This window comes from Pungitius pungitius, chromosome 14 (assembly GCF_949316345.1).
Source record: "Pungitius pungitius chromosome 14, fPunPun2.1, whole genome shotgun sequence".
NCBI classification, from domain to species: Eukaryota; Metazoa; Chordata; class Actinopteri; order Perciformes; family Gasterosteidae; genus Pungitius; species Pungitius pungitius.
In genome coordinates, this window is record NC_084913.1 from 4,563,506 (window position 1) to 4,576,727 (window position 13,222).

General features: G+C 48.9%; 1 protein-coding gene across 6 annotated transcripts; it reads right to left on the reverse strand.

The window, feature by feature from the left end:
* Window positions 1-1,788: 1,788 nt before the first annotated feature.
* LOC119227197 (coiled-coil domain-containing protein 9B) lies at window positions 1,789-11,638 on the reverse strand. Of its 6 annotated transcripts, XM_062557281.1 has the most exons (15): window positions 11,559-11,625; window positions 9,648-9,764; window positions 9,449-9,553; window positions 9,141-9,293; window positions 8,916-9,044; window positions 7,045-7,107; window positions 5,600-5,778; window positions 4,473-4,522; window positions 4,347-4,382; window positions 4,063-4,092; window positions 3,966-4,032; window positions 3,086-3,119; window positions 2,502-2,991; window positions 2,337-2,419; window positions 1,789-2,225 (listed from the first exon to the last, which is right to left on the reverse strand). In XM_062557281.1, exons 1-15 carry the CDS (start codon window positions 11,568-11,570, stop codon window positions 2,199-2,201), a joined length of 1,575 nt encoding a protein of 524 aa, XP_062413265.1. In that variant the 5' UTR covers window positions 11,571-11,625; the 3' UTR covers window positions 1,789-2,198. The 6 variants fall into 6 exon arrangements, with proteins under 6 accessions (XP_062413265.1, XP_037341629.2, XP_037341628.2 ...); XM_037485732.2 differs by having other exon boundaries at window positions 3,966-4,092; window positions 9,648-9,755; window positions 11,559-11,638; XM_037485731.2 differs by having other exon boundaries at window positions 3,966-4,092; window positions 11,559-11,623.
* Window positions 11,639-13,222: the final 1,584 nt, after the last annotated feature.

Sequence of the window (13,222 nt, forward strand, 5' to 3'; positions counted from 1 at the left end):
TTATATTACATCAAAAAAACTTTCCTGAAAAAGTACAAAATTATTGCGTCAAAAAAGTTTAAATATAAACATGGGGGAAAAAAAATATAAAATATTTGTCCAGAAAACTATTGTTTCAAAATAAAATAAAATTATGTAGCAAAAAAAATGCCATTCATGTTTTGTTATTTAGAGATGAAGAAAAATGCTTTATTGATATTCTGTATGCCTTCAAATGGATGTACAGTACATGAAACATTGGTGCTTTATATTGGCCGAGATCACACCTCGACACACACAATTATTCCTTCCTCATGAGCATGTAAAAACATGCAGGAGGAGCAAAACAATCACGACAATGGAGACAAGGACAAACGCTCCGCTTACATGGATGTCGGTCCTTAATCTGAAAGATTAAGTCTGAAAGGGAATTTTAAATACCTCAGAGGTAATCTCGATGACAGTTCCCTTTACCATCCATACAAATCCTACATGGAACACTTTCTTTCCCTACGGTTGGACTGTGCTACTCCTGCTGAATCGGACTTTATGTAACCACAGTTAAGGCCGACCACTTGTCCACGACGTTCTCTACGAAGGGGGTTACGTAACGGCCGCAGCAATACCAAAAGATGGCGGCTTTTTGAGTCCTTGTGAGGCTTCGTATTAGATAATAATCACAGACTGTTAATAAATACAAACAAAAAGGCAAATACAGGGCAGATTTGTAAAATAGTTCTGGTGAACATTCTGTTGTCCAAATGGAGAGGCAGATAAATAAATTCAATGTTGTTACAGTACAGATAACAGTAGGTGTGTTATGGCACAGGACATGAAATAAAAGGTACACCTTCGGCATTTGAAGAAGCCAATAAACAAAAACTGGCTGAATGCTTGAAGTACCTCAGCTTGTAAAAAATATCAGTGTCTTTTGTGATCATAAAAGAGAACAAATTACAAAACAATTCCAAAAAAGGGAATGGCAGCTGAATCCCAGCGTTTTGACCGTGGACCAAAGTCTGTGGGTCCCACAGGGGCCAAAATCCCAAACCTGCTGTTTAATACAGAGCAATTAAAGAAAATATATATTGTAGTTTGCTCATTTGTTTTGATTGCAAATGATGACTTTCAAGTTTCAGTTGTCCATTGTTTATGGTTTTAAACAATAAGACACACAGCACATTGTGCCTTGAATAACAGTAAATGATGAAAACAGGATGGTTGGGATTCAGCTGTAGAACTTTGCTGATTTTTAAAGAACACGACAACAATAATAATGTCTTAAAATTGGATCTTACTTCCAAAAACTTCCAAAAACAATCCTACATCTTGATAACATTCTTTACAACACACACCTGCATCACAATCCCCGTACTCTCGAGTTTCTCATCGTAAGCATTCTGTGAAATTAGGGAATTCCAAATCGAGATGACATCAGGGTTTATTTGTCAGACTAGAAGAAGCTCCTTCAGAACCATTGAGCTCGGTGAACCCCCCCCCCCCATTTAATCATTCTTAATAACTACAATCATGAAAACAGGTTAATGTCCGTATTAATACTGTAGGTAGTTAACGACCTAACTTAACTGTTTTGGTCAATGGCCAATAAGACAATAAGACAATAAGACAAGGCCTCCCAGATGTCCCCCCCCCCGAAACACTGTGGGGGTTTCTGATTGGTTAAAGGCCGTCGACTATTGCTGCAAGCAATAAATACACTTGAACCACACGGCTTTCATGTCTACAAACGTCCTGTAGGTCGGTCACTGCCGCGTCGACACGAAACACAAACCTCCGCTTATTGAAAACACCTCCAAGGCAGAATCAGGCACTGGATAATTTGACTGTGGCTACCTGAGCGGATCAGGTAGCCTCTTGAAATGTACCTCGGACCTCATCGCACACATGTAAACATTGAATGGTATTGCACTGCAGCAGCGTGTTTAAGTGCACGTGCTGTTATACTTATAAAGTGCTTGGATGTAAAAAAATATTTTAGCTGGAGAAAACCTTTTCACCATCTCTTCATCAAATTTTAGAAAGTTTTTTTGAAAAAGACATCCGCGGGCGGGAGGGCGCCAAAAAATGAAGCCATGGATCTGTGTGTAAGCCACGAAGAGGGGTCGCTCCGACGAGGCACCTGAAGCAAAATGCAAATACAAAAAGGCAAAGGCTCTGCGTTGCTGTGATTTGGTTTCAGGATTTACATCCAGAGAAGGTCAAACAATCTTCCCGTGCTCTCTTGCCTGCAGAAGAGAGAGAGAGAAAAACAAACGTAAGGGTTGAAGCTTATTGGTTATTGGACAGTCGGGGGGGGCCTGTCTCTCTTCACCTGTCTGCAGGTCTCACGCACTGACCTTGTCGTTGCCGGCGGAGTGCGTTGGGTGCGTTTCTCCCGAATCCAGGACCAGGACGGACAAGCCGGAGTCTATTAGCTCCCCTTTTGAAAAGAAAAACAACAACACATCAGTAAAGCGTCATCCGCCGCGGCGACGCCGCCCACTCGGGCCGGGGTTGCATACCCGCGTTGGCGTTGCACTTGGCGAGCCCCACGGGCCGGGCCGGGCTCGGCTTTGCAGAGGAGCGGGGGCCGGCGCTGGGGGGCTCGCCCCCGTTGTCGCCTCCAGAAGCGGACGGACCGCCTCCCGGGTCCTCCGCGCTCACGTCTTCCCCTCCGGCGCTTTCCGCGCGCCGCCGTGGCCTCTGAACTCTGTGCTGCTGTTTGTTGGCTTCAAAGGACTCGACGCTTCTCGATTCAGCGTCCCGAGGGCCGGCGCCGTGCTGTTTGTGGCCCGTAGAGAAACGTACTTTCCTCTCAGAACCCGGCGGGCCCGGGGCGCTGCCCTTCCCCTGAGTGGCGGCCGTGGGTTCAATCACTTCCCCGGACGCGCTCAGTGAATCTGGGCTGTTCGACGGCTTCAGTTTGGCCCCCTCGTCTTTCTGATCGTCTGCCTCGCCGCCTGTGAGGGCGCCGAGGACCTCCAAAAACTCTTCTAATGTCGTGTCGAGAGACTTGAAGATGAGATTAGAACAAAAAAATCCTCTTTTTTTAAGTAATTTATGAGGCAAAACCATTACACACAAAAAAACTGAGTTCATATCTCACCTGTAGATTCGCTCCGTCTTCAATTTCCTGCCATCTAAAAAATAAATAAAGGGACTTCTATCAAAAGCTAGTCTGTAACAATTCAGAATAAGCGGGTGTTGTAAGTCTGTGTTTCTAATTTTAATCCAATGTTCAGTAAACCTCGTTAGTTGGATCTCTTTGGAAATTCGCTTATTGGCTTCGTTGATGAGAACAATTACTTTCTCACTGCACAATAACCAAGAAGCATCATCCAACAGCCAATTAGCTTAACGCATCATCAAAACAGGAAGTGGGACAACAGATAAATTGAGTTAACAGAATAATAATTAAAGAAAGGAGATATGTTTTAATTAGGGAGCTTTTATGAGGGGTTTTTGTCATCTTCGGACACCGTCTATTTCTACTCTTCATGCCGAGCTCAGCTGAGCTTCAAGTCAATGTAGCTGTGAAATCAGCTCACCCGGATAACAACACCTGGACGCTGGGTCGGCACTGACCCCCCCTGACCCCCCTGACCCCCCCCCCCCATCTCCAACCACGGAGACACACGCGGAGAGGAACGTTTACACACCGAAAGGCTGCGATGCCTCGATGCCGGGGCTTCGAGGCTCTTTGAGATTACGCCGTGCTTTTGAAACAGCGCAAGACGCCGAAAGCCTCCAGCAGCCCGTCTCCCAACAACAGGAGGAACAAAAAACCTTCGGGGTGGGGGGGGGGTATTTAGTCAGCTGTCCCAACTTCTAAATCAGGCCACACTGGGGAATTAGTACATTAGGGCACAGGAAGACAACGACAGCCTTCCCACGGTATGTTTCGCTCCGCGCTCAAGCGCTCGGTCGGGGATGTGGTGACAGCACGAGGGTCGCTGTGAGCGGGGCACTTGTGTAGATGCACTGACCTCCTGGCTCTCCCGGTCAGACGATCTATGCCTTTTGCTTTGCTGCTCATCACGAGCACGTCTCTGCCTCCCTCGTCTCTGCCTCCCTCGTCTCTGCCTCCCTCGTCTCTGCCTCGCTTCTCATGACCTGGAACGGAAGGATGCTGAGTGCTGAAGTAACAATTGAATGACATTTTACATAAAAATACTCTCATTTCTGCAGAGGCATCAGTACACTCTTCAAATAATAGGAAACCATTCATATATAATAATATCCCACCAGTTGATTAAGTTTAATGAACCCAATTAATATTATTTGCCACACCAACAAAAAGTTTTCTCCAGGCTGCATGTCCGTTTTCTAAATGAAAAACAATACAGAACTGTGGGATGATCTTGCACCTGCTCTGGATTGTCCTCGTCTGGAACTTCGTCCACCTGAAATTTTTTTAAAAGAAAATCCACGGTAAGGAATAATAGAATGGATTGTATCACGTTGTCGTCATAGAGGTTTTGTGAAGGTCTCACCTCTGCCGAGAGCCCCCCAGTCTCTGTCGGGGAGGGACTTGTCCAAAGACCTGAAAGCAGAGGTTCAGTTAAGACAGAAGCTCAGAGCAAAGCAGCCAAGTGTCTTTCTGATGTCGCACAGTTGCTTTTTGCTGAGGGGCATGACAGCCTATCAACCCCCCCCCCAACAGGCGCCTCTGATATAATAAGAGTAAGAGTATTGTTATTGTACATCTCTTATGTAAATCTGAGATCCTGCAGGCTCAGAGAGAGGTTTTTGCTGCATGAGTCACACTCCTGCGCCGCATTTCACATCCAGCGGAGCCATTTACATCGTTCAATCAAAAACACACTTCCTCTTCTATTCTTACTCCAGGGGCTGGTTTAAAGCTGACCAAATAAGGCGAGGTATTCAATCCCTAATGCCCAGTTAAAAATAGCTCTCCTCTCTGGTCTCTTTACATTTTTGATGCCTCCTTAAACAGCACATTCATTCACTGTGCGACTCTTTGGTACAAACACTTCCAATCAACGGTCTGGATGCCGCTCCTCCACTCGGTTGTGTGTTTTCCACAAACCTGGGGTCAAACCGGGGCTTTAGTTTACAGTGTATAAAGATATAAAACAAGATTACACTACTGTTGGTGCAATGGTACAATATGTGTGAAAGGTTATTTTTCCACGTGATCATTTATCTTTATCTTCCACTGAATGATATAAACAGAAAGACACATCGTTTACATTTCTTTTCCTAACCGATCATTTGCCAAATCAACAGGTGACGTGTTGCCATGACAACATGTTTTTTTTTTGCTGGTGTGGAGTGGAGCGCATGGTAAGCTAAGCTAGCTGGCTGGCTGCTGCCATGCAGACATTAGGGGGGGGAAACCTCTGCATTACACATGAATATACAAAAAACTACATATCGGTGATATAACAATATTATTACATTACATGATAAAAGTAACAAAATTAAGATGCATCTTCTTTCATAGCAAAGTGTATAACTAAGGGGATTGAAGATAAAAAGAACATCTCATCTGTGCCCAGTGTGCAACATTTCCTGGAATTTAATTCTCAAATATAAAAATAGAGGGGGGGCAATGAATGATCTGAGACATCTGCAGAGGTGCCTCGGGAAGTCTCACGTGTTCTCAGTTTTGTCCATGTCCCACGCCCGTTTCCACTGGCCCTTGGCGTTTTTGTGGCGCGCCACTCTCTCCCTGTCGATCTGCTGGCGCTCTTTCTTCCACCGCGCGTACTCCCCCTGCTCCTCTTTGGACGTGGGCACGTCGAGGTCCGTGCTCGCCTGCAGCCTCTCGGCCTCCTTTGGCGGACACAAAGCAGTCACATGTGATACGTGTCAACTCATACCCTCACGTCGGCTTGACTGCAAGTACTGACGATGGGTGTCTGTCAGTGTGTTCCAGTGTTCCAGTAAAAGGGTGTACAGTACATCTGATTCCATTCCCCCTGTAACCCGTTTAGTGATTACTGCCAGGGGAGCAGAAAGGATTGCTCGCTGACACTAAGAGAGAGACGTGATGCAAGCTCTTTGACACATCAAAGGGGCCGGAGGCCGTGTGCTCTGCAAGCACTGCTGGAATAAATCACATAAAAAGTCCCCGAGAGGGACAGCGCGTCTGTTCTTAATACTGCAGGACGGATGTGATTTTACTGTCTGGAGTAATAAATAAAAAATAAAAAGTCAAAAGGAAAAACAATCTACGTTTTATGTGAGAGAAAACAGCACCTGATGGGTGATGTTTTCCCCCTCAGGTGTGGACCAATCACAGCCGAGTAAACATGTTGCCTTTGTTTGTAAAGCTATTGCAGAACACGGCATCTGTGGCTCTTCGCCTCCCCCCCCCCTCGCACACACACACAGCCTTCTGCCCCCCCAGGAGAACATCAGCCGCCACCAGGGAGGCCGCTTCCGGCCTGTTCCAGCAGGCCGTGTCCTGCTGACGCTCCAGAGGCCCCGCTAATTAGCACGTTTCAATTTCTCTCCTCCCAGAGGCCCCCGGGGAGGTCGCCGGGGGCCGAGGCGGGTAGGCAGCCGCACTTGGTCTCAGAGTTGTCAATACGACCTTGGATGGATTCCTACACCTACTAAGCTCCTACTATGCTCAATGGTTTTTCCTCCCTGCACTCGTTTAGGCCCTAAACTGCCATACGACCGTCTGACCTTTGTACGACACCTGAAAAGAAGTCTGTATTCACTCGAGCTGGAGAGAGAGTGAGAGAGAGAGAGGCAGAGGGGCATGAAAAGCATCACTTCCTGTGAGGCGTATTTGTCGGGCCTTTGAAGCCCCCCCCCTCCCCCCTCCTTCCCTATTTAGCCTCTTTGTCGCATGCACGATCTGCGAGAGATCAGCCCTGAGCTTCTCCAGAAGCGTTAACAGGCGAGGCAGCGAGAGGCAGCCAGGGGACGAGCGCGCTGTGCCCGGGCCGCTGCATGTGCTGCATGCGCTGCATGCGCTGCATGCGCTGCTGCATTTTCTACATTTCTCTTTCACCTCAGGGGAAACTTTTGAGATGGGCATGTAGTGGAGGGGGAGACAACATGCACGTCAAGGAGGCGTTGTGGTACCTGGCCTTGCTCTGAAAGCCTGTGATGGTCCTCGGTGTGCTGCTGCACTGGTTTAACCCCGTCCTGTCACGGAGGAAATATGAGAAATAGAAATAGGGCAATCGACAAAAGAACAACAAAAGGTTACTACGCAACGTGTGTGCCAGCTAATTAAACATGGCTGTGAAGAGAAACATTACTTCCGCTATGAACTAAAAAAAAAAAAATCAAAGAAGAGCACAGACGGAGGATTTAAGGGCCCACACTGCCCCCAGGTGGACTAATGGAGCTACACTTGTGGGTCAGTTTTAAATGTCACCAGGCGGAGGAAAATAAAACAGACTCACGTCAATGCAGGTAGAACATTGTGTGTTAGTTTTGAGCATACTTCTAAAAAGATGCACTCACCGAGCATGACTCATGTGGCCATTAACAGCAACACATGAGCAATGCTGAGGCGGGGGGGGGGGGGATGCTAACTGCTGGACAGACTGGTCCAATGCAGCTGCAGACTACGATGCCCACATGCACTCTCCTACCCACATGCAGCCTGATTTCCTCCCTTCTATCCTCTTGCCTCTCTGCGACCCTCCCCTGGCACGGGTCTCCTTTCAGCATAATGAGCCTTTTCAGAGCGAGCCGGCAGTTGAATGCTAATTAGATCCGATCGGTCCTTTCAGGGCGGTGGGAATGTGGAAACAATCGTGCCGGAGGAGAACAGACCACTTGAGGTTTCCACGGAGGAAAAAGACGGTTGGGCTGCCAGGAGTTTCTCCGTTTCCCACCTCCTTTTTTTCACCCTCAACCCCTCCCTGTACGTTTTCTCATGAGTATGAGCTGTTTTGTCTTGAGGTACTTCCAGGCTTTACGGACACTGCCAGATAACTGCACCCATCTTACCGTCATTGATTGTTTTCTGCGCAGATGTTTCAGCGGCGGAGCTTATCGTGGATCTTTGTCCAAACATTTTGGTGACATTTTCTCCTCCCATCAACACCCTTTCACAGCTCTCATTATGTAAATGTCATGTGAACAAGGAACACGTGGACACCAGTTCTCACAGCACTGGCCACTGTTCAAGTGCTGATTCAGTCCACATGATGAGGGCAAAGAGAACAGCGTGTTCAGAACAGGTAGGTTTTACATATTTAGAAAGATCCTCTACTCGGCCCCCCCATACCTCTCCCAGCCCCCCCCCCCCCCCCCCCCCCACGACCAGACTATGTCTGTGTTTACAGTTTGTGAGGATCAGCTGTCTGTGCTGCCCATTAACTCCGTGGTTGAGCAGCCCGTGAGTGTGTTGTGTGTGACTTAATGGATGCATATGTGTGTGCGTGCGTCAGAGCAGCTGTCTCAGAGTTTTTTGCATTCCACGGGGATATAATGACGGAGGCATTTCACAGCGTGGCCGCGGGCTCCGAATGTGTCCCTGCCTCTCTTCAATAGACCTGATCTGAGACGGAGAATGTGTTTATTGATGTCAAACACGCCATCTGCGATCTCACGCTACCAATAACAAGGCCTTCGTTTTTAGGAACAGAGCTACGAAAGCAACTGTACATCTTGCAAGGCGCTACGGGGACCAAAAGGCCTTTAACTGCAGCAAAGGGCCAGATGGAGATTTCCTTTGCTACTAGACGTAGTCCTCCAGTCCTGTGGTCCTTGGGGCACATCTACCAGCCGCTCTATTTCTCCCAGACCAGTCAGTCACCGCCCCGGTCCACCTCCTGTCCACAGGCCATTGTGCTCCCTCGCCGAGGGGGGTGGGTGGGTGGGGGGGGGCGGCCAGGGCATGTCTGACATCTATGTAAAACGCGTGGGTGCAGCGCGAGAAACGGACAAAGAGAGTGGAAACAAACGGGGAGGGAGACGTGCAGGGTTTTAACTCAGACCTGTTCCGCTGCGTGCCTCGCGGCCGTGGGAGCGGGCTCCGCGCGCCACACCTGTCCGTCACCCGCGGGGCTCTGGACGTCCGAAGGGCACGGCCCCCTCTCCGATCTCTCACTCACCACCCTCTTGCCCTGGGGGAGGGTTGGGGGGTGGAGACAGTTACTCAGTACTCAGACCACGTGCCACGGTGGCACTTCAAGTAGAGATCGGCGCGGCAGTGTATTTACCTTCTTGGCGGCCATGGTGACCGTAAGCTGCTTCCTGTGACCTCGGGCGGCAGCCTGCGCGGGGACGTCCCCCACTTTGTCGGGCCCGGCGGCCTCCTGCTGTCCCTTTTTTGAATCGCCGCCGAACGGCTTGGTGACCACAACGCGAGCGTCCTGCTCCGAGCGGAAAACACGAGAATGTTCTAGAGGAATATTTGTGGCTTTTTGTCACCAGAAAGTAGCGTGACTCGAACAGCAGCACGTCGACACATCAGCTGGTCAAAAGAGTCTTTTCAGTTCTCAAGTCCCTTATTGATAGAGAAACTCACGCTGGTGGACTTGCTGATTGTGATGGTAAGATCCTCGGCTTTGCCCTTGCGGCTCTGTAGCGCCATTCCTTCTTCTTCTGCCCTCTTCCTGTCCTCCTCCACTTCCTAGAGTCAACGAAAAAAGACAGATTCATCAGTAAGCCCCTCAAAGAGCTGCAGGCTTTCACAGAAAAAAAAAACGGCAGGCTTTGCACTCCACCTTGTGCCGCCTCATGAGCGCTTCGTTCTTCCTGCGGAGGGCCTCGATCTTCTTGTCCAGCTCCACGTCCCGCTCATGATCCTTTTTGGGCATCATGTCAGTGGTGGTCTGGGAGACCTCAGATCACATCAGATCAGTAACCTCACACTTGAAAATAAGGCATTATGTGCAAAAAAAAATCCAGTAGTGCACCAGCACTGACTGAACTTTTTGTGTGTTTTCACTTTGTTGACACTAGTGTACGAATAAACAAAATCAACACACTCCTACACAGAAGGAGCGTTCAACACGAAGCTCGGTTACACAGAGAGAATGCATCCTAAACATCACAACGCGGTCCTCGCGCTGCAAGAGGCCCCATCTTGGAAGATGTGTGCTCTCACGGAACCGCTACTAGGTGTGTTTTGACACTTCCAATCGCGAGAATCCGCCTTTAGCGCGCCGTGCCAACTGCTAACGTGTGCCAGCGGGCTGCTGAGCTGAAGAGGCGGGATTAGGATGTCGTCCCAGAATGATGGCGGAGAGATCTCATTTCGCCCGGCAGCAACCTCGCCACTCAAAGGCACCTTAGGGGCGCCTAACCCAGAGGATTGGTGAGTGAGGAACTCCCCTCTGCAGCGTGAGGTTCAGGAGAGTCCAGCAACCTCTTTTAAAGTACGAGCTCGCTGGAGGTTCGGGTCAGGTGGTTGAGTTGCCGTGACAAAAAAAAAAAGCGGCAATAATGGTAATGGTTTAAAAGGGATAGCGACACATTCATTTAAACACACTCTGTGCCAGCTGCCTGTCTGTAGCATTAACCGGTATAGACCTTCTCAACCTATTCTCAGCTAGAAATCACATAAGCACATGTTGCTGAACTGTTCCTTTAAATTGGCGAACCAGGGTACATAAAACGTCAGTATCAAGATGGTGACAAGCTCCTACCTCATATGAAAGGAAACGCAACGCTCCAACGACTCGTAGCCCTCATAAGGAGATGAATCAACAAACAAACGGGGGTCAATTAAGCTTCTTAGAAAACAGATCCAACAGATGATACATTGTGCTTCCGAGCACAATCAGAACCGAGAGGAAGTGACAACAGAAAAGTTGCCACTGCTGCTGGTTGAAGCCGTGAAAACGCATAACAACCACCCGGAGGGGTCGCCCACCGTCTTGACAGAGACAGGAAGTCGATGTGCCAAAGTCATTCATTCGACGAGAGCGCCGAGGCACCGGACACACAGACGAGCCCGAAGGCCGCCGCTTTGCGACTGCAGCGAGTTAATGGCGCTTTCCACGAATCCACGCCACCGTTTCGCCCCCCGCCTAACAACTTGCTGCCGCTGCGATCGGTGTCAAAATGCACGACGACCACGCGTCCTGAATGCAGAAGCGGGAACCCTCCGGGGCGACACGCTGACACAAGCAGAAGTTGGGACTCACTCACAAGAGCGGCGGGCCCGGGAAAGTCGTCGCCTCGCGGCTCCCGGGTTGTCAGGGCGTCCAAACACAACAGAACACGAGGACATACCGCCAGGAATAGGCGCAGAGGAGAGACGCTGCGCGATCGGAATCCAGAGGCAGAGGCCGAAGGGAGAGGGAGGGGGGGGGGGGGGGGGGCGGGGGGGAGAACGCCGGCCTCCGCTCGGTGGACCCTGCTGCGGGGACTTCTGTGACTGAGCGGCGTCAACAGCGAACAACCACACAGAGACGCTGCCAGCGGACGGCTGGACGGGCAGGCAAAATAGAGGAGGTGGGGGGGTGTGAAGGGGAGGGAGAGCATGAGTGAAACGCTGCATGTAGACACGGCTGAATCTGCGACAGAGCGGAGGAGGAAGATGGAATGGGGGGGGGGGGGGGGGGCGGGGGGGGAGCGGCAGAGAGTGTGGGATGAGAAGGGAGACGGGAAAGGAGAGAGAAGGCACTCACGGGTCTTTCCATGGCAGCGGTGGGACCGCGGGTCCGGGTGCAGACGCGAGGCAGCCGGGCCGGCAGCGGTGGGGGGTGGATGGGGGGGTGGGGGGGGGGCGGCGATGATGGGGGGGGGGGGGGTGGAGGGGAGCCGACGACCATGCCGCGATCACAATGAGCCACGTCGGGCGAGCGGCCAAGGCGCCTCGCAAATGCACAGAGCTCCCCTGTTTACGGATTTCACAACCCCCCCCCCCCCCCCCGGGCCCCCCTCCAACCCTTTTATCTCCATCTCCCTCCCTCTCTCTCTCTCTCTCCCTTAAACCCTCATGCACATATGCTCTCTCACTCCCTCCTCTCTAAAGCACTCGCCCTGCAGCATCTTAAAGTAGAACAATACTGTCACTTCAGAAAATAGTTAATATATATATATATATATATATATATATATATATATATATATATATTTGTTTATTTAAATATAAAATAAATCACTACAATTATACAATGTGTGTTACTATGTGATAATAGTTTTAGAATATCCATGTTACTTATTTATTGAAGACAAGGGCCTATAACAGTCTTCAGGAATGTAAAATAATGACTTTGTGTCTGTATTTGTGCCACGTGAACTTTTCTGACGTCAAATATAAAATATCAATGTTTTTAATTAATCACGCTCCGTGTTTTCCGTGTGGAAGCTTCGACAATCTCTTTTGTGTTTGTGACTCAACCACAAAACGTTCGCCATAAATGAGATAACAATATCTCCTTCTGGCTCCAGAATTACATGTTTAGGTTGCTAAAGTGGCTTCCTAAAGGGAGGAGGTGGAGGCATGAGAATGTCATGAGAGTGTCTCAGCAGAATTCTCCATGCGTGGCATGCAGCCTCGGAGCTAATGACATGCAAGCAGACAAATGCCAAAAAGGCCTCGAATGGAGGCTGGAAGCAGCGTTGTGGAGACAAACACATCTTTGAGAGTTGCCCGTCTGAGCTACATTTCAGTCCACATAGTTTACATTCTGCATGGATCAGTGCTGCCGATGACCAAAAGCTCTTCACATATATTGGAATTGATGTAAGAAATGAGTCTGCTTTTAACATGTTGATACCTGGAAGGGGTTTGAAGAACTTTCAGTTGCAGCAAAGGTTGATGAACTGCAACTAAAGGGCGACTCATATTGTGACACTTTGAGTCTAAAATGAAAATATGAAGTAAAAGTTGAACATTGGTATTATTATAGCTACAGCTGGCATGGTTCGGTTAGTATTTAGGGGGAAAAAAAGGGAAAACTTATGTTTAAGATTTGGACCAAAGTTTGGGACCCAACTGTCGAACGTGCTGCTGCTAGCATGTAAGCTAGTTTTATCCTTCACACAAATGAAGTGAGTCTTTCTTATATCTTTCATTGTGGGGTTGATTACAGTTGTGTAGAATTAGTTGACTTACCTTTAACCTTTAACATAACACCAGGTTCACTCACTATTTTGGGAATAGTACATTTTTTATGCTAACGTTAATTGCATTTAAGCCGTGACGAAACACCGCAGCTAATTTAATACACGCTTTCAAATCCCGTTCATCTCACAGTGACGCAAACTAATGAATGAAATACTTTTTATCTCGATATCGCCGGATAAGTGAGATATTAAAGTAACGAAGCTGTACTCACCTCCACGT

What these genes read in the sequence shown, in the direction of transcription:
- LOC119227197 (XM_037485731.2), bottom strand. An exon ending in CAATCAGCAAGTCCACCAGC is followed by an intron (nt 9,294 to 9,448) that starts GTGAGTTTCTCT and finishes CGCTCGGAGCAG; the next exon opens with GACGCTCGCGTTGTGGTCAC. An exon ending in TCACCATGGCCGCCAAGAAG is followed by an intron (nt 9,045 to 9,140) that starts GTAAATACACTG and finishes ACCCTCCCCCAG; the next exon opens with GGCAAGAGGGTGGTGAGTGA.